This window comes from Oreochromis niloticus, linkage group LG16, assembly GCF_001858045.2.
Source record: "Oreochromis niloticus isolate F11D_XX linkage group LG16, O_niloticus_UMD_NMBU, whole genome shotgun sequence".
Lineage (NCBI taxonomy): Eukaryota > Metazoa > Chordata > Actinopteri > Cichliformes > Cichlidae > Oreochromis > Oreochromis niloticus.
In genome coordinates, this window is record NC_031987.2 from 19,213,386 (window position 1) to 19,234,777 (window position 21,392).

The 21,392-nt window shown below is 37.3% G+C and overlaps 1 protein-coding gene across 1 annotated transcript; it reads left to right on the forward strand.

The window, feature by feature from the left end:
* The first annotated feature begins 13,457 nt into the window (after positions 1–13,457).
* Positions 13,458–16,153, forward strand: LOC106097607 (uncharacterized). Its single transcript, XM_013268010.3, has 5 exons — positions 13,458–13,687; positions 13,786–14,103; positions 14,189–14,279; positions 15,319–15,388; positions 15,492–16,153. Exons 1-5 carry the CDS (start codon positions 13,618–13,620, stop codon positions 15,591–15,593), a joined length of 651 nt encoding a protein of 216 aa, XP_013123464.1. The 5' UTR covers positions 13,458–13,617; the 3' UTR covers positions 15,594–16,153.
* The last annotated feature ends 5,239 nt before the right edge of the window (positions 16,154–21,392 follow it).

Consider the following 21,392-nt stretch of genomic DNA (forward strand, 5'->3'; position numbering starts at 1 on the left):
CACTTCATTCAAACTGATATTTTAACAGCTAACTGAGAGATCGTTAGGTCTAATGTCAGACCTCACTGGTGCAGAGGTTCATCATTGTGAACAAAAGCAAGACACTCCGTACGGTTCTCACTTACTAGCAGGGGAAGTCCGGCAAGATGTTCAGCCGACTTCAAACAGACTCCCCTTGCAGGCTCTTTTATTGACCACCGTGGGTTACACAAACACAGTCAAACTGGTTTAAACTGGTTACACAATGTAAAACCCATATAGCGTGCAATAAAAGCTAAGGCAATGTGTGTGTGTGCATGCATGTGTCAGCACGTGTGTATGTGCACGTGACTGAGTGCATGTGTGTATGTGTCTCTGTATATGTGACTTCCTCCCACACAATATATGCTTACAACTTTTTAACCACATTTCCTAGTTATCCAAAGGTCATCTCCCCTCACCGTATATGGCTTAACTTAATGTTTCAGCATATACAAGCACAGGCGAGCCCCTAAATGGCCGGGAGTGAACGTCCTTTACCAGATAAGGAACCAGAACCTTTAGATAGAATGTGCCTGCAGTTAAACACTATAACTAATTGACTCCCCGACAGGAACAGAAAAATCTCTAATCATACAGTTTAAGGACAAGGTTTACAAATTTAAGCACAACAATGAAAACTATTATCAAAATCAACCTAACACAGACAATCTTGTTCAGTCTTTTCGATACATTTGTGATGGTCCTGGGTCTGATCTCACAGCTCTCTGAGTTTTGTTTCTAACTTAGTTATTTGAATAGTTTGAGATTCATGGTTTGCTTAATATTTATGATGTTTCTTAGTTTTGTACTACTTAGTGAATTTAGTCTTGTTTTTGCTTCTGAGTTGGTTCTTCATCTATTACATTGGAATAATAGCATCCCAGTTTAATTCCTCAGTGAGCTGAGTACAGAATTTGACCCCCTTTTCTTTAATTTGTTATTTTAACTGAAAGGAAGGTTTGTGTAGGAAATGAATTACTGTTGTTCCATGTGTGAAACAAAATTAAATTAAATTAAATGAAATTTCTGGTGGCAAAGATTCAATAAGGTTCTGGAGACATTCCTCAGAGATTTTGGTTCATACTGATGTGAAAGCGTCAAAAAGTATCTGCAGATTTGTCAGCTCCATGATGCAACTTTAAACCACATCCTTTTCATTCCTGTCACTAGAAAATGGACCCACCAGACTGTGAGGCATCTGAACTGCCACAGGTGGTGCTACCAGTTATTTGCCATATAACTGTGTTTAGTTTCTTGAATTGTGTTTGGATTTTGACAATTTTTAGTTAAACTGATTCATTTCATACATTACATCCATGTAAATTATCGTTTCAACAAATGGTGACACTTTCACATACATTAGTTCAGAATTCAGCAATAAAGCAACTAACCACTTCCTTTTTGTGGCTCCTCCTCAGACACAAATAAAGCTGACAGTAAAGTTCAGGTCTGTTTCTCTCTCTGTCTGATGATGTTCAAGCTAAACCAAGCAGCACTGCTCTTCATCGAGCTATTAGTGATGTGTCACGTCTTTGAAGGTAAAGAGTACATTTGTGTTTAAGATTATTTTTTTCTAGATTAGATACCGATATATATTTATATTGACTGATTGTCTCCGTTAAACTTTATACACTGTTAGAGCTATCCACAATTTATATTAAGATATATTTATATTTTTTATTTCCTTTAAACTTCAGTAATGCTTCAACACGAAAACAGAGCTATGATGGTGCCCAGAGGAGACTCAGTGACGCTGACTTGCAACATATCCAAGACAAATGCAACACAAATCACCTGGACTAACAGCAGATCTTTTTTTCAATATTCCATTGTGCTGAATCGCACCTATTCAAATTTCTCATTGCACAGACTGAAAATAAATCACGAGTTTCCTACAAAGCTAATTATTTTTAGTGCTCAGCCTGAAGATGAAGGAATTTATACATGTAGCATAACAGACAGAAGTGGTGTAAACAGCATTACATGGAATTTAACTGTGTCTGAGAGTCCCAAAGGTAGGTAGAGAAAAAAGGCAGATGAGTCACTTCTAGTAAAGGTCAAACAAGCCATTTAAATTAATTCTCTGCTGATTTTATACAGAATCTATTTCATCACAATATTTTCTATACATATTTCCACCTGCAATTGGATTCCTTCTGTGTGGCATCACACTAGCTGTCTTCCTCTACAGGTGAGTAAAACCTTTATAACTTTATCATCAATGCATGAATGTTGCTCTTTTCTATGCTGATGCAGAACTGTTGCAAGTGCTTGCAAGACTGATTTCATTATTAAACTCGAACAACAGTTTTTATTGTGTATGCCTTCATTTAAAGAGTTAGTTCATCTCAAATTACCAATGATTATTTTTTACTTGACTGAGCAGTTAATTTTATGTACATGTTCAGGATTTGAAACATCTAAATGCAGCGTGTTGTGAGTTTTTGTGTGTTCACTATTTCTGCAAACACCACAAATATATTCTAAATTTAAACAGGTGAATCAGCCCTGTGTGCTTTAGCTTGGCCTATTTTTCTATGCGATAGAGGATGAAAAGAGGAAATGTCAGTAGTGAAGACGTGTTTAAATGTGGTTAGAGTCAGAGTCAAGTTGAGTCTAGGGCCATTTTCTATCCAACCACAACCTCTATGCTCCTTTTTTAACTAGAAAAGTATACCAGCTGTTTATTTTCTCAGAGCCCAGTTTGCAGAGGCTCATCATACTTAAACCTAAAAGCTTTTGGAGAACAAAGAAAAAAGAACAAGCCATGAGTCTGGATATTAGTTTGATGTCTCAGTTTGAGATCGGGCAATAAGAAGGACAACAAAATTGTAATGCTGAATTCATGACAAGGATAATCTGAGAGAAGACGAGGATAAATCGCAGCAAAAGTTTCTGGCACAACTTCACCTACTTCCAAGGTGCATGGAGAGGATGAAAGAATTCACAAAGCAGGAACTCCAGCAACACTTGAGGGAAGATGAACAACTTTAATAATTGACCCACGCGTTTTGGCTTGTGGCCTTCATCAGGGTCATAGTAAAACATTGTAGAAAATTGCTTAAATACAAGACAGGAAACAAAAAAATTCTAATTAACCAGTCAAAACTTCATAGATAGGTCAGCTGACATATAATAGGTAGGTCACGCCCAAGTAAATACTGGACTAGATCATTAATGAGGAGGAGGAGGGGGCGTGACATAACCCCCATATGTCTGAAAATAACACCTGCATGAAATGCATAAGAAGGATACTATAAATATACACACAGATTTAAAAAAAGAAAAGAAAAAAAAAGGGCAGTATTTAATAATAAGTACAACAGTTTACTATTAAATACTGCACTTTTTTTTTTTTTTTTTTGGCTGCCGTTGTCGGTTGGGTTTATGACATGCAAATGTGAGTGTGCAGGTGCGCCTCCAGGAGTGGTGGATCCCGAAGATGGAACGCCAGGACTGGATGCTGCTCTGGAGGCGGAGTATAAGACGGCGCGGTTGAGGACGGCAATTATCCATCCTCGGTTTTACCCCAACCGGCTGGGGCTGCGACATGCCCTGTGTTGCTTTGCTGGTCCAGGAGGAAGTAGGGGTGGATCGCCTTTTCAGTTGGGTAGTTTTCTCATGTTTAGTTAGTCAGGGAGGTAAGTGATTGTTGTTTGGTTATGTTTCTTTGGGGCTAGGTAAGCAATCGCTCCTCTGAGTTAGTTTCCCCTTTTGTTTGTTATTTTGGCGTGCGTCCACCCCGAAGCCTGAGTGACTCCTGTGAACCCATTTTTCGTTTCGTGTTTGTAAATAAACTATTTCATGTTTTAATTATGGTGTGATGTGCTGCTTGGGGTCGAGCAGGGGATGGATCACTCTTCCTGTTGCGGTCGGGTTTCCTAGACCGGCCGTAACACTTGTTTTTAGTGGTAAGTTGCAGCGCGTTAGCAAGCACAAGAGTGTAACAGTATATAGTTAGATTATTGTACTTATATATAACAAAATGAGCTGTATTACAAAGTGTTACCATACAAAAAAGGAAAGCTTTCAAGGACAGTTTTCATGTTTTCTATTGATATGAATTTTCATTTGGTGTTGTTTGCAAATTATGTTTTAATATATAAACAATTCAATATCTAATTCAATTCATTATCTATCATGTTAAAAAATACAGCTACAAATAGTGACTGCTTTCACTGTCTGGAAATTCTCACAGTGATGGACTTTTTGCATTTCCTGTGGTCACTATAAGATTTAGAGTTTGTTAAGATTTACTAACCAACTCTCATGTGATAATGGACCCAAAACAGGTGGATATAACTAAGATGTACGGTGTCATTATTGGTCACTGCTTTTACTCTGCAGAAAAATGATAATGAGGACACTGAATCAGGATCCAGTCCAGGATCAGTTTCCACCTAATTCAGGGGACCAGGTCAGAAGACCTTTGTCATCTGTAACACTTTCCTAGTGTCACCACCGATTCTTATTTTATCCTTTTTGGTCTTTACAGGCAGCGTTCTCTCAACCACAGGGTGGCACTGCTCACTGTAAAAACAACAAACAGAGCCGTCAGTATATGGAGAGGCTGAATTTAATCTATGGTCACTACTGAGCTGATGAGTCTTCCAGTTAGACAGAAACATGGACGTTTTTCAACTTGAAAGCTGAAACTGCAGGGGAAAGCCATCATAGGGAGGACAGCAGGGCTACTGTTGCCAAGAAATTTTGGATTCAAGAACTAGGAACTAAACATGTTGTTGCCGAGACAGAATGGACATTTTTAAATAAGTTTTCAGTGCAGTGAAAACGTATTCAGGAACATTGTATATTAATGTATTTAAAAGGCTATAATGGTTACTGAAAGGTACATAACCAAGTCATAATAAAATAATACACTATATTTACAATCCCCATATATCTTTCCCTATATATCACTGTTTTTTCAGTACAGACAATGGCAACAAAGAACATGGTTTAAAATACCTCCAACATTTTTATCACTTTCACCTTCAGATCAGTGTTTCCAGGTAAGAGGTACTTTCTATATGTTCCCAATGCATACCACAAGAAATCATCAAAGTTATAAGGGTTTTTGTCAATTTGTGAAAAAGAAAACATTAAGTGAACTTGAAGGCCTTGCTGGATGTAAGAGAAAATTTAATGGTGTTTTTAACATGACCCCACTCTACACCCATACAGGTTTTATCAAATTCATTCAACACATTTTAGGTTATGATTACAGACAGAATGACATGCACATACACAAATGCTATCAAAATACAACCTACCTGGTGAAGTGAATAAATATCCATGTTATGGCAATAATGGATGAACCAAACAGAATCCACTTGGACCCTTGAGGGAACAACAGGTGGTTGTTTTCAGTTTTTTTATTTTTAAATTGATTTTAAATCTTTTAATCATTTCAGTGGAGAACATCAGTGAAAATTAGTTTTTAGTTTCTTGGCTGGTTTATTAAATAGAAACAAAGCTTAATTGTTTTTGATGAAATATGTATATGAAATGTACAGTATTTTTCATTTTCATTTTAAAAGAAACCTCCTTTCAATATTTAGTAATTAAACAGTATTTTTTAAAATAATTTATATTGTCATGTGGGTTACCTTCATTTACCATTAATTATATGACTTTTTAAGGTCTAACCAACCTACCTACTCCCAGATACAGTATAGAGTTTTTTCATGTTAATGTAGACTGAGTGTATGTTGAGTTTTCTCACAGATTTTGTTTTGACATTTTGTAATTTTTCTTGAGATCTTAGAGATTGGTATAGATAAGTACAGAGCTGTGTTGTTGTCCAGAGGAGACTTGTTGATGTTGACTTGCACCATATTAATAAAAAAAATAAATAATAATCTCTTGGACCAAAGTAAGATCTGACTTATATATCTCATTATCCCATTCTGATACACTCACTAGAGATGAACAGCGATAAGCAGTCAGAGTTGTTTGTCCTACAGCGTTGGCCCGACCCTCGATTATGCAGATGAAATGAGAGGAGTAAGAAGACACAGTTCATTTGACTGCAAACTGCAATCTACTGACACCTAGTGGTGAGATTTTAGATATTGGACCTTCTAATTGTAAAGTTATTTTTTAAAACTGACATGTTCCATTATTTATATTTTAAAATATTGTGTGCTTAAACTTCGTCTACCCATAAAATTATTTTTATTTAATGACTGAAAATTAATCAAGATAATGATATTCGTGTGCAACCTGAAGACAAAAAACTCTCTATATGCAACATTTTTATTAATATTTTGTATCTTGAGCCCCACTTATCTGCACCAGTTATGGTACAAACTTTTTCCAGTTGTGGGTGGGGATAGCAGTGGTGCCTGTGCTTTTTGAGAAAAGTGACACATAGTTTAAAATGAGTTTGACCAACATGCATATTAACATGCATAATGCCAAAGAAGATTTGATTAGCAAGATTTTTTTCTTTTGAACAAAGTTAAATGCATAAATGTAGAACACATAGTGGAACCAGTGGAACATGTAATGCTTTTAAAAAGCCAGCAGATGGTGACAGTTGATTATATGTTATGACACGATATGTAACTAAATTGATACGTTCGTTTGCTCTAACTGGATAAGTGTGATTTAAAAGATGGTCTTAAACCTTTGTGATGTCTAAGATGAATACTTGGATGTACAGAATTGGAGAATCGTGATAATTGATATACCTGTTTAAGTTAGCTCTGTGTTTTTCTGCATCGCTGTGAGCGCCCCAAATACATTCTGTTTTTTAAAGGATGTTTTGTGGTCATTACGTTGAGAGGCTCAGTTCAAGCTGTGAGCTGACAAGAAAACAGTTCTGAGAAAAACTGAACAGAAAACAAAGTGTGCAAAAGAAAAGACGCACTGGATCAATCGCTCTACAGTTTGGAATAAAAAGATCTGAACAGCAATCTCTGCTGACAATTTCTACATCTACAGATAATATCTGACAGTGATGTTATTTCCATGATTTAAAAAATATTGTTACTAACTGGTTGCAGGTAAAATAGGACATATCGTATCTTCCTCTGATTTTGTTTGTAGTGTTCAGTCGTCCAAAATAAAGGCTTGTCTTTGTACATCACCTCACTCTGCCTCCATTCACTGCATTTGGCTCCGCATTCTGCTCACTCCTCGCCATCTGCCCTCGCAGACGTGACAGATACACATAAAGCTGACGGTGAAGTTCAGGTATTTTTCTCTCTGTCTGATGGTCTATGCTCGTGTCCAGAGAAGACTCAGTGACGCATCTATTCAAATTTTCTCATTTCACAGATTGAAAAATAAATCATGAGTTGCCTACACAGCTAATTATTTTAAGTTTTCAACTTGAAGATGAAAGACTTCATACATGTGCCATAATAGACAGAAGTGGCCTATACTGCATGACATGCAGAGGCAAAACGGTAGGTAGGCCCACCAATTCACTGCTGATTTTACATAGAATCCACTTCATCAAAGTATTTTCCACAATTACTCCCACCTGCATTTGGATTCTTTTAATATGGAATTACACTAGCTGCCTTCTTCTGCAGGTAAGAAAAAAACTTTTTATCTTCATAATGAATGTTTGACTGCATTTAAAGAATCACTTTACAACAAATTACTGTTTTTATGTTGACCGTACAGTTTAGTTTTATTTTTATGACAAGGTTTTGAAACATCTGGATGCTGCAGCAAATATGAAAAAGACTAAGGGAAATATCATGGTGTTCGTTGGCTTAAGATTGAAATTCTTTCTATTTTCTCTTTCTATTCCACATTCCAAGTACACAATAACGTTAACAAATAAAATGCATACAGATTCAAACCAAGCTGCACCTCTTAGCTGCACCTGCTCAGTTCAGTTAAATAACAAAATCACTATATTAGCAGACACAGGGCGAATGTTCATACCAGACCAAGAATGCAGCTGCAAAATCTCTATTGCATCCAGCTCTGCCAGTAAACATGGTAAACTGTGATGAAGCAAAATACTGAAACTGCATCCATCAACAGTGAGTGTGTTATAAAAAATAAAACACAGAATAAATGTGTCTGGGTGTACTTTCTTTTGTTACTCACCAACTTTTCATTTCATATGAAGATACATTATTGTGTTTTTTCTGTCAAAATATTTAAAGGAACACCTGAATTATCAAGTTTGAGCTAAAACTTTTTTTAAGTAAAGACAAATATATTGCAATTTTTTGTTCAGTACTTATGTAAGAACTTCAAAGTTCTAAATGTTAAGGCTTGAATCAGCCTCTGTTCTTTATGTTGGCCTATTTTTCTGTACAGCTGAGAATGAAACGAGTGAAATGAGAGCGTGAAAGTGGTTAAAGTGGTCAGAGTAAACGCTGTCATTGACTCTGGGGCCATTCTCTTTGTGGTAACCCTTCTTCAACATACATGCTTCCATTCTGCAACTAGAAAAATACCTTTGGTTATTTTCAAATTTTTATTTTCATGAGACGGATAATTTGAGAGAAGACGGGAACTCACAGCTTATATACAGAGAGAATGAGAGAGAAAGGGGCAAGTTTAGAGTGCATTATAGCAGGAACTTACTGTGGTTCTATAGGAATACAGGAAGTGAAAAATCAGAAATTAGAGATGATCACAAAGAGCCCAGAGTAAAGGAAGAACAGATATAACGCAACCAAGAAAAAAAATAAGTGTCATTTGTGCTTTCTGTGGAGTTTTCACACATATTCTTCAGTGGCAAAGTTCTGAAAGAGAAATGTGTTCTTACTCAGCAAATTGCATTCAGGCATATTTATTGTATTAAGAAGACAAGAAAGAACCTAAGATATTAATGTAGCAGCAAACCTGACAAGATCCTCCAGATCTCCATCAGACTGAGGTCTGAGGTGCCAGAATAAACTCAGCTGTCCTGGTCATAGATGTTTTAGTGGCACAAGGGGAAGAGCTAAATAATATTGGGCTGGTAGTTTTAATGGTGAGACTGAGCAGTATCAGAATTGTACTGTGTTAAATAAGTTGCTTATTTACATAATAATAATTCTGACAGAAACTGATAGAGATCTGATTTTCAATATTCAAAAATTACACAGATTGAAAACAGATCAAAGCTAATTTATTTTAGTTCAGACTGGATGTGAATGACATTTTACGTGTAGTACACCTAACAGATGTGTCACATACAGCATTATGTGGAATTTAACTGTGTATCAGAATTTCAAAGATAGCGAGAGTATAAAACAGGATTAATAAGTTCTATTAATAGAAAACATGCATGTAAGCACCAGACGTCTGCTTTATATTTTTATTTACGATTGAGTTCATGTTTGTTTTATAATTCATAGATTCATTAAGTCATCTTTTCAGGACTAATAAATGTGAAAATATATGTGCTTACGTAAAGTAATTTTAAGTCAATGTTTGGGATTGGAACCTAAAAGGGGTACCTCTCACTTTAAGTATGTAAGTGCAATAGTAGCATGAAATCCTGTGTGAGAGGGAAGGGGAGGAGCATGGACAGAGAGGTTAGGAGTCTCACGCTTTTCTGACCGTGTGCACAGGTAGTTCTGGATAACTGCTATTTTTTTGGAACTTTTATGCTTATTTAGGAAGTTTCAGTTAGCGCCTGAAAGGTGTTGATAAAGTTTAGTTATTTAGCTGTCAAAACATTCACATTCTCACCAGAACGTGTGCAACACAGCAAAAGACTCCTGCAATTAAATGTCATCACTTAGTTGCTAATGAATATTTATATATGTCTCTTAAAGAAAAACATACTAATATTAATAATAATTACATTCTGTAATTAGCCATGTGAAGGTGAACTATTGATTAAGACATACATAAATATCTTCTCTGAAAATGAGAACAAGTACACAACATGTAGCACAACTGTGAAGTGTAAGCTAGCAGTGTGAATCTGATGCGTACAGCATGATAAACTATGCAGATGTGGTTTTACTCTTATATTTATGACTGAATTAGTGACTAAGTGACTAAATTACAAGGTGAAATTATTTGCAACATAATTGTGTTTAATTTCTTGAATAACTGTGCTTGAATTGTGACAACATGTAGTTAAATTGAATCATTGCATACATTAAATCCATGTAAATTTTTGCGTGTATACATCACAAATGGTGACACCTTCACATACATTACTTTATTAGCTCAGCAATACTGCAACTAATCTCTTCCTTTTGTGGCTCCTGCTCAGATACCAATAAAGCTGACAGTAAAGTTCAGGTCTGTTTCTCTCTCTGTCTGATGATCATGATGTTCAAGCTAAACCAAGCAGCACTGCTCTTCATTCAGCTGTTAGTGGTGTGTCATGTCTTTGCAGGTAAAGAGCACATTTGTGTTTGAGGTTTTGTTGTTTCCTAGATGTTCCAGATTAAATACAGATGTAATGTTATATTGACTAATTGTCTCTGTTAAACTTCAGACACTTTATAGACGACCACAGAGCTGTGCTGGTATCCAGAGGACACTCAGTGATGCTGAGTTGCAACATATCCAAGACAAATGCAACACTGATCACCTGGACCAACAACAGATCTGTTTTTCAATATTCCACTGTGCTGAATCGCACCCATTCAAATTTCTCATTTCATAGACTGAAAATAAATCATGAGTTCCCTACAAAGCTAATTATTTTTAGTGCTCAGCCTGAAGATGAAGGACTTTATAAATGTAGCATAGCTGACCTAGATCGCCTACACAGCATTACATGGAATTTAACTGTGTCTGAGAACCCAGAAGGTAGGTAGAACAACAAACAGGAATAATCACTTCTAGTAAAGGTCAAACAAGCCATTTAAATTAATTCACTGCTGATTTTATACAGATTCAATTTCATCACAATATTTTCTATACATACTCCCACCTGCAATTGGATTCCTTCTGTGTGGCATCACACCAGCTGTTTTCCTCTACAGGTGAGTAAAACCTTTATAACTTCATGATGAATGCATGAATGTTGCTCTTTTTTATGCTGCTGCAGAACTGCTGTCGGTACTTTCAAGACTGGTTTGCTTAATACTCTTGAACATAGTTTTTTATTGTGTATGCCTGCATTTAAAGTGTCACTTTACCTCAAATTACAAATGATTATTTTTATGTTGACCAAGCAGTTTAGTTTTATTTATATGTCCAGGTTTACAAATATCTGAAGGCTTCATCAAATAAGAAGAGAAGAGGGACCTGAAAACGTGTTTGTGTGCCTTTTATCATGATGTTTATGGACTTGGAGATTTAAATTGTTATATTTCCATCATGTATTTACAGCATGAAAAAGAAACCACCTACAAGATAACATTAAATAAAATATATGCTGTAGTTCAGGTAAAGTAGATTCATAAACTCAAAATGAACTGACTCAGTTCATTTCAGTTAAATAAGAAAATAATCACATTAGTGGTCAGAGGCTGAATGCTCACACCAAACCAATTATTCATCTGCAAAACTCCTCATTTCACTTCTGAGGCCAGAACTTCTTTTTATTGCTATTTTTTTAAAAATTTTATTTCACAAAATGATCGATTATTATACACAAGTAGCAAGTTTTTTTTTTTAAACTAAGCACTGTAACCTATTCTGAATTTAAAGTGGTGAATCAGCTCTCTGTATTTTTTTTTTTTTTTTTTTTGCTTGGTTTATTTTTCTATATAGCAGTAGGTGAAAAAAGGAAATGTCACTTGTAAAGAAATAGGTGGTAAGAGTCAAAGCTGTCATTGACTTTGGGGCCATAGATTTGTTCAACAAATTGTAAAATAACAAACAACAGACCTGGAGTCTTGGTACCAAAGCTTATATGGGGTCTTGTGTGTCTCTGTTTAATATTCAGTCCTTCAATAATTAATATTTTTATTTCTTACTATATGGAGAGACTGAATTCAATCTATGTTCACTTCTGAGATGATGAACCTTCCTGTTACTGAGAGACATGGACAGCTTTTATTTTTATTTTATTGTGAAGACCCCAGACAGCTGATCACTCACCACTACATATATATGTATAACTGTATTAAAATCCACTCGGCATCTAGTATATATACACTGTGAAAGCATAAATAAACACATCAAACCAGTTAAACTTCTCAGATATGATTTGGTAAGTACTAAAGGAGGTTGTTAATCAGTTCCAGCTGCTTTGATGTTAATGAAATAAACAATCGGCGCATTAGAGGGGCAACAATGAAACAACCCCCTAAACAGGAATGTTTTTACAGTTGGAGGGAACTGAGATTTTTTCCCTCCTCATCTTTTATGTTTTTTCTCACTAGTTTTGCATTTGGTGAGGGTCAGTGTCACCAGTGGTAGCAAGAGCTGATAAGTAACACGTGTTAATAAAGAAATGCAGAGGTTGCGCAGGTAGTCCAACTCCTCTGGCATGTCACATCAACACATAACACTGCATGAAGGTCTGAAGAGCAAGGAGGAGATGGTCTGAGGAGGCATATCCAGAGAGGAATGGACAGACCTCGACAGGTAAGGCAACAGCACCATGACTGCCATTAGGTATTTGGATTAAATTCTGGGAATCATTGTTAGAGTTATGTTGGTGTAGTGGGTTTTCCCTGACCCTGTAGACCCCTGAAACCCTGGTCTTCCCCCCCCACGTGTATATAGTGCGCCCGGTGTGGATTAATAAAGAACTGTTTAACTGTATCTCTCAGTCTGCGCATGAGTCTGTCCCGCCTGCCCTGACAGAAGGAAGACAGGATAAAAGACATGCTGTGGAAGAGAGCCAGAGATTAATAACAAGTATGATTCAGTGCAGAGAGGTGTATTAACACTATTAGCACTATTAAGGTGACTGAAGAACAAATACTCAGTACATCATGAGAACCCCCCAGAAGCCTTCGCATATTGCTGCATAACTGAGGGAGGAATTGGGGTCCAACCCTAACTATGTTCATATATTATTTACCTGTTTTACTGTTATACTCTAATACAACACTAACATGGTGACACTGAGAGTGAAGGGTATGATTAAGGACACACACATGCAGTGTGGTGTACAAATAAGTGTCAGATTTATATCAGTCATATATCTATAAAACAAAAATACTTCTACACACACACTCAATGAAATGAATCAAAATAACTTTCCTTTGTTGTATGGTAACACTTTGTAATGCAGTTCACGTTTTTCACTATGAGTGCAGTACTCTAATTATAAACTTTTAGACAACTGTGCTTACTGACTGACTGCAATTGGCAAATAAAACTTCAATAAAAATACCACATCTGGTAAAAGTGGAATGATTGTGATTAGTAAACCTGTGATCCATCCCAGTGCATACTTCTGTATCGATTATTTCCACTTTGAAAAGTTTCCTGTTCGTGCTCTTTCTTTGCAGTTAAAGAGAAACATGAGGAACACATTCTAGTATTAGAATCTCTTTTTCCTGAAGGACGGACTGCTCTTGAATTGTCCAAATTTGTCATAAAACTAATTCATTATTCTGAGGTTACCTTTCATTCTGCAAATCGTGCAAGACAACATTAGCTCTGATCTTAGCAGCAACTAACCACTTCCTTTTTTTATCAGCTCCTCCTCCTCAGAAATATAAAGTTGGGGGTGAAGATGAGGCCTGTTTCACTCTCTCACTGTCGGCCATGATATTACAACTGAACCAAACAGCGCTGCTCTTCATTCAGCTGTTAGTGATGCTGCGTGTCTTTGCAGGTAAAGAGCACATTTGTGTTTGAAATTCTTTTTTTTTAAATTCCAGATTAAATACAGATGTTATTTTATATTGACTAATTGTTTCCACTGAACTTTAGTGAAGCCTGAAGAAAACAACAGAGTTATGTTGGCATTCAGAGGAGATCCAGTGACGCTGACTTGTAACATATCTGAGAAAAATGCATCACAAATCTCCTGGACAAACAGCAGATCTGTTTTTCAATATTCTATCCAGCTGAATCGCACTTTTTCAAATTTTTCATCTAACAGACTAAAAATAACTCCCGAGTTACCTACAAAGCTAATTATTGTTAGTGCTCAACCTGAGGATGAAGGACTTTATACATGTAGCATAACTGACCTAGATGGCCTACACACCATTACATGGAATTTAACTGTGTCTGAGAACCCAGAAGGTAGGTGGAACAACAAACAGGAATAATTATTTCTAGCAAAGATCAAATAAGCAATTTAAGTTAATTCACTGCTGATTTTATACAGAATCGATTTCATCAAAGTATTTTACATTCATACTTCCATCTGCAATTGGATTCCTTCTGTGTGGCATCACACTGGCTGTCTTCTTCTACAGGTGAGTTAAAGCTTTTAACTTCACAGGGAATGCATGAATGTGTCCGTTTTCGATCCTGCTGCAGATTTGGCAGCACTTGCAAGACTGATTCGATCATAAAGCTAAAACTGCATTTTATTTGGTGTCTGCCTGCATTTAAAGAGTCACTTTGTTTCAAATTACAAATGACTATTTTGATCTAATTTATATGTTATTTACATGTCCAGGTTTTGAAACATCTAAATGCTGTCTGTTGTGAATGTTGTGTTCTCACCATTTCTGTAAACACCACAAACTTATTCTAAATTTAAAGCGGTGAATCAGCCCTCTGTGGTTTTTGCCTCGCCTATTTTTCTATGCAGTAGAGGGTGAAAAGAGGAAATGCCAATGAAGAAGTGGTTAAAGGTGATTAGAGTCAAAGTTGACTCTGATACCATTTTCTTTGTGATAATCCTACCACAGCCTGTACGTTTATTTCTTACAACTAGAAAACAATGCCAGCCAGTTATTTTCAAAGACTCTGAGCCAACTCTGCAGAGGCTCATACTTAAACCCAACAGCTTTTGAACAATGCATTTTAAAATAAAAAAGCCTTGAATCTGAGTATCGTACAGAATATGGTGTCTCAGAAAACAATCCTTGGGGAAACCTTAGGTCCTTGCATTCAGAACAAACAACAAATTGAAATGCACTCCTCAAAAACTTGATATTTACTGCTGTAAATCAAGGCGTGGTACATCGGAAACCAGTCCAACAAAACACCAGAAGATAAATTAGAGTCTAGTGTTTTCCATTGTTAATAACTGTGAATGTTGTGTCATTGAAGACATGAAGACATTGAAGACATAATTTAATATATAATTCAAAACTCTATCTTGTTAAAAATACAGCTAAAAATAGTGACTGTTTTCATTTTCTGCAAATGATGGCGGGATGGACATTTTGCATTTCCTGTTTTCATTATGACACTTAGAGTTTGTTAAGATTTACTAATGCTTAAAACAGGTGGATATAACTAAGATGTACGGTGTCATTATTGGTCACTGCTTTTACTCTGCAGAAAAATGATGATGAGGACACTGAATCAGGATCCAGTCCAGGATCAGTTTCCCCCTCATTCAGGAGAAGAGGTCAGAAGATCTTTGTCATCTTTAACACTCTCACATGCCTCTGCCTTAATTTCTATCTTTGCATCACCACCAATTCTTATTTGATCCTTTTTGGCTTTTATAGGCAGCACACTCACAACCACAGGGTGGCACTGCTCTTTGTACAAACAACAAACGGAGCAGTCAGTATATGGAGAGGCTGAATTTAATCTATGGTCACTTCTGAGCTGATGATTCTTCCAGTTACACAGAGACATGGACGTTTTTCAACTTCAGAGGGACGACAACACGGCTACTATAGCCTCTTCAGCTCAGAAACACAGCTCTGGCTGTGAGCACAGCCAACCACTCCCATTCAATCCCTTTGTTCACAAGGAGCAGCCAGCTAGAAGAAATTTTGAATTCAAGGACTTAGAGCTGGGCGATAGAACGATAACGATATGTATTGCGAAATAACTTTTTCTCGATAGAAAAAATTAAACTATTGCAATAGACCTCATCTCTCTTGTCCTCTTAAAAAAAAAACGCCAATCCAAATTAAGTAGCGCAGAGCCGAACCAATCACAGCCACAGCGTCACGTCGCGTGACTTGTTACGTGCAGCACAAGTCTCAAGGCGCACATGTGTATTTGTTTGGGAAGCAGCTAGCCAGGCTGCCCAGGTAATAAAGGAAGTGAGTGTGCCGACTAGAGAAAAATCAACCGAGAGCGTGACCGAAGGGTTACCGAAGAAAAAACCGATGATGGTTCCAGTGCCGGAGAGCTTGTCGAACGGAAGGGCCACAGAAGTTCCGTAGTGTGAAGGTATTTCGGCTATTTCAAGTCTGACAAAAAACAGTAGCGCGCACTGTAAATTGTGCCGAAAGCAAGTCTGGAAAGACAATAAAGCGGTGCATGCTCAATCTCTGACTGAAAGCGCTAATTCGTCATTCTGCTTTTGTCAGACTAAAGTAACTGTTAAAACTGTTTGAAAAGCTAAGCTATACAACAAGGAGAGATTGAGAATTTCCTTTTAGTTCTCAGTTTATTTGATATTGACAAAAGTTAGTCAATTTTGTCTGTTCTTCTGTAAAACAAACTAAGATTTATTTTTAGAATTAAAATTTTGTTTCTAAGTGGAATTGACAATTTAGTGGTCTGTTTTGTTTGTTTTATTTTGAAACTTAAACGCTTTAGTGGCTGCATTTTGTGTAGTTTGCAATATTTGCCTTTATTTATCTGAAACTGAAGTCTCATGTTCCTTAAGTACATCTACCCTGTTGAACTTATTATGGGAAATAAATATTTAAATTAAAACAACCTGCTAATTATTTCACATTTTACTTGTGAGCAACGGCACATTTAAATCTTACAAATGTAGTTATTTGGCTTATATCGTGATATATATCGTTATCACCTGAAATGAAAAAAACATATCGTGATATGAAAAAATCTTATATCGCCCAGCTCTACAAGGACTGGAAAAAAGAACTAAACATCTTGTTTCAGAGACAGAATGAACATTGTTAAATATGTTTTCAGTGCAGTAAAAACTTATTCAGGAAAATTGTCAGGGCTCTAAACTAACTTTTTGCCATGGGCGCACCGGTACGCCTAACTTTAAAAATTTAGGCGTACTGGCACAAAAGTTAGGCGCACTCAAATTTTTCAACCGCATTGCTTAACACCGCAGTTTTACATGTGCACTTTTTTGGGGGGGAAATTGCTGTCCATAAAGACAATATTCATTTCTAAATTATTAACTAACAATTTTGTGCTTAAAGTGCTTTGGCAATATTGTAGAAAATGTTAAACTTAATCATCATCTTGGCCTGACGACCTGTTTGCTGTTGCATGCTGCTGAAAGGCAGTGGGGAGAGGGGACACTTGGGCAGTGCATTTATTGCAGCATATAATGTGTTTTCTGGATACACTGTGCTTTTTCAGCATTCAAAGATTGATGGCACCGTGTCAGAGCACTGGCTATGAATTTCAGATTGATCAGGCCTTAACAAAAAAGTTATCAGTAGTTCTTTTCATCTTTTCTTATTACCCACATCTACATCCACTTCTGTCGGGCCTAGGCTGCTCACTAGGGCTGGGTATCATCACTGATTTCTATAATCCATTCAATTCCAGTTCTCAAAATCCTGATTCAATTCAATTTAGCCTCAGACAGTCAGAAATATTATAATTCTGATCATTTATCAGTACTGATACATGTGAGACTTCATCAGAATTGTGAACATCACAGCAGATGCCTTTGTGTGAAAGTAACTGAGAATAAAACAGAAAAACATGAAGGAGATTTTTCTGGTCTGGCTTTTTATAGCAGAAATATTATATATAAAAATTCTGCAATATTCTGCATAATTTTAAAAAGTTTAAATTTCTTCAGTATTGAACAACAGAAAAAAATAGGCTTTCTTGTCCAAGGTCATTTAAGTGAAAAAAAGAAAAAGAAAAGAAAAAGACAGCGGCCGACAGCGCTGTAAACAACGGTAGACTGGTGGGTAATAAGCGAATGAAAAATGCAGAAAACAGAGATTTGAGACGGGAAACTGTTCTTGAAGTACAGAGAGAGAGAGGGAGCTGTGCATGAAGTGTGATTTTTATTGTGGTGGAAGCAAAACAGCAAAACTCATGACGACATTGAGCAAATGTGAAGCGCAGTTTGCTGCTTCTTTTGCTGCTGGCTCGGTGAATTTTGGTTGGAGAGACAAAACCTGCAGCTCAGAATCAGCGCAAAAAGACGTAAACACAGAGCGGACCCGACGCATCAGAATCGCTGAGCTCCGACAGCGTGTCCGTGTACGGGCCATCAGGTGAGAAAGCCGAGAAAGAGAAAGTCGATTCTGATGCGTCGGGTCCGCTCTGTGTTTACGTCTTTGTGTGGAATCCGTGTACCTGCTCTCGTTTGCTGTTTGGTGGTTGTTGAAATAGTTTTGTGAGCTTTAATGTGATAATCTGGCGTTTCTGGCAAAACACAGTTATATTTCAAAGTCAATTCAGGATTTAATGAATCGATCATATCGCTTTATTCAAGCTACTCACCTCTCTCTTCCACCTGCACTTTCAACTGGACCACGGCCAATCAGAGAGGTCCCGCCCCTGACTATCTCTGATTGGTTTAGTCCACGATAGGGGCATAATGTGTGTCTGTTGTTGACCACACGGAGAAATTTTTTTTTTTTTGCTACCCGAACAGCAGTGGTGTGTCTAGAAAATGGCCAGGTAGGGGCACAGATTTGGAGAAGGGTGGCAGATGTAATTGGCAGATAATGTTAAAAAAAATTCTACCAACCGTTAACCATAAATCAATAACCCTATAAACCTAATAACCGAATGCGCTTTTAACTCTTATTAGAATGAGGTTTGAACCACTACAGTGCAAAGTTTTTAGATACTGCGTTGATGAAGTACAAGAGATATAATCAGTGCTTTGTCAGTGTTTATTCAGCATTCAAGGACAGCAATATTTGCATAGTATTTTTACTGACATATAGTGCACATATGTTTTGGGCAAAAACATTTTTGAATATTAAAATACGAACATTTTTAACATACAATTGGCAAATTAGCCGATGCCAATGCAAAACTTTATCTGCCTATTAAAAAAAGAAGATAATCTTCTTACAAACTGGTGTTTGATTTTGAAACAGGAAAAAAGTGGGGAAACAAATGAAAAGACTAACATTTGAATGAAACCTGAAAGCAAGTAAATACTTTCTATGCTGCCTTATGGTAAACTTTGGTAATATTGATGTATAAAGAACAACACTGGCTGATGATGAAACACAGTCAGCTGGCATGGTGACACTGCCAGTATTAACCTGCAGGGCTGGACTGGGACAAAAAATTGGGCATTTTGACCAGAGACCGGCCCACCAGGTATTAAAGCCATAAAGCCTTTGAATGAAAACAAACGTTGTTGTGACAGTGATGTAAAGTCTTGTTGGTATATGTATGATTTCTAGACATTTTACGTCAGATAAAAACTTTGTTCGCAAGATTCAGATAATTATTTTTTTAAAAGCTAGATATTTTAAATGAGAATAAGAAAGAAAAGTATTTCTTTGTGTCCACCTTTCCCTGTTAATGCCCTACCTGGCCCCCTGGCATAACTTTGCTAGATCCGCCCCTGCACAGTTACCAGCTGTCAGCTACGTAGAAAAGGATCCTGGTGTTATTTGTCTCTCAGAAACAGTTCATAACTTCCCTTCAACTCATTCATGTCACCTAAAAGGTAAACCTGTTTCTCCATCACCTGTTCAGCTCTGATGATTCAGTAAGGACATCTCCTGGTTTCATCTTCATGTTTCCCTCTCACCACATATCCAAACCGACATCATGACCAGCAGCTTTTACAGCTGTGGCTCCAGCAAACATCAGCTGATACTAGAAATTAATATTAAATAAATTCTAACAACAGCTGATCAAGCTTATAGGTGCTGCTGTTGTTTAGTGCGACATCCACTGGTTTCCTCTTTCTGGTGCAAAGTGGGAGATAAACAAACAAGAGAGAAAAGCTGATCAGCTGATCATTGATCAGTTTCATGATTGAAGTAGCAACAGGAGAGAGAGGGGGAGAGAATGAGAGGAGAAGAGGCAGCTGACAGCGTAAAGACACAGAATAAATCCAGCTTTGTGTCTTTTTTTTCATTATAGCTGAAGTACGGGACAAACTGCGTCTCTTCTCAGCTCAATACGAAACGTGTAATATTTTCTCTGAATCAGGGACCATTCCATTTTTAAGGAGCTGTTGGCAACTCTACTAACTAACCTTATGAATAAAATAAAGTTCAACATCAGTAACATCATAGCACCCACCCAGCTGTATAGAAACTCCGTCATGCTAGCTAGTACGCAGTACGAGTTATTGTAACTGACTGTAAAAAGTCAGCACAACGAAAATAAACTCCACCTAAACTTGGTTTATATCTGACCCGGATATACTGCAGGTCATAACTTCTTACCTGAAGTTCAGTTCACCTGACACTCAGACTGGCGGCCGCCTCGGGTCTCTGCTCCTCCTGCCTCCCTTTCCCTCATCCACCTGCTGGCCTCTGTGGAAGCTCCGCCATAGCCACCACCAAACAACTGAGTTATGTTGACACATCGGCCAGCATCTGGTGCATCCATCCACCTCTCATTGTTCATTACAAAAAAATAAATAAATAGGTCATCGCAGTCCAGCTATGTTGACCTGTTAATCTTTCGCCGAAAAATTGTTTTCTGCGGTGCCGTCTTGGCTCTCCTACCTTTGCTAACATGACGCTCATAGCGCAGAAGCCGATGCTGCATTCACTTACACTCGGATATCTGAGCTTCACTGTGAAAACATAATCGTACATTTGATATTTCATTGAATTTTATTGTTTTAGCTTCGGGGTGGCACCTGGGGTGGCCAGTCTGGTTGGGGGGTGGCCTGTGCCCCCCAGGCTACCCCGCTGGACACGCCACTGCCGAACAGTTGGTCGCAGCGATGCGACCAAATATTTTTTTTTAGTCGCACCACTGAAATATTTGGTCGCATTTGCGACCAAATTGGTCGCACTCTAGAGCCCTGATTGTACATTTATGTATTTAAACAGTTATAATGGTTACTGCAATTTAATAAAATAATAAAATATATTCACAATCCCCTTATATCATTTCCTAAATTCCTGTATTTTGTCAATACAGAGAATAGTCCTAAGGAAAATACCTCAAACATTTTTATCACTTCCACCTTTAGATCAGTGTTTTGAGGTCAGAGGTACTTTGTATATGTTCGCAATGCCAACACGTTCTCATCCCAAAGCATAACATTTTACGCTAGGTGACAAATTGTCAACATATTGTAATGACCTGGCTGGGGTTGTTAACCAGGTGCATTCTGGGTATTGTGTTGTCTGTGTTTTCTATCGTTCTGCTAGTTCCTATGTGTTTGATTCGCATGTTGTGTTAGTGTTATGTTAATGTAAGCCACAGTGAAGTTGATGTGTGTTCTGTGGAGTGAGTTGGTATGGTTGGCTGACACCGCGACCCTATGTGGTGGGAGCGTG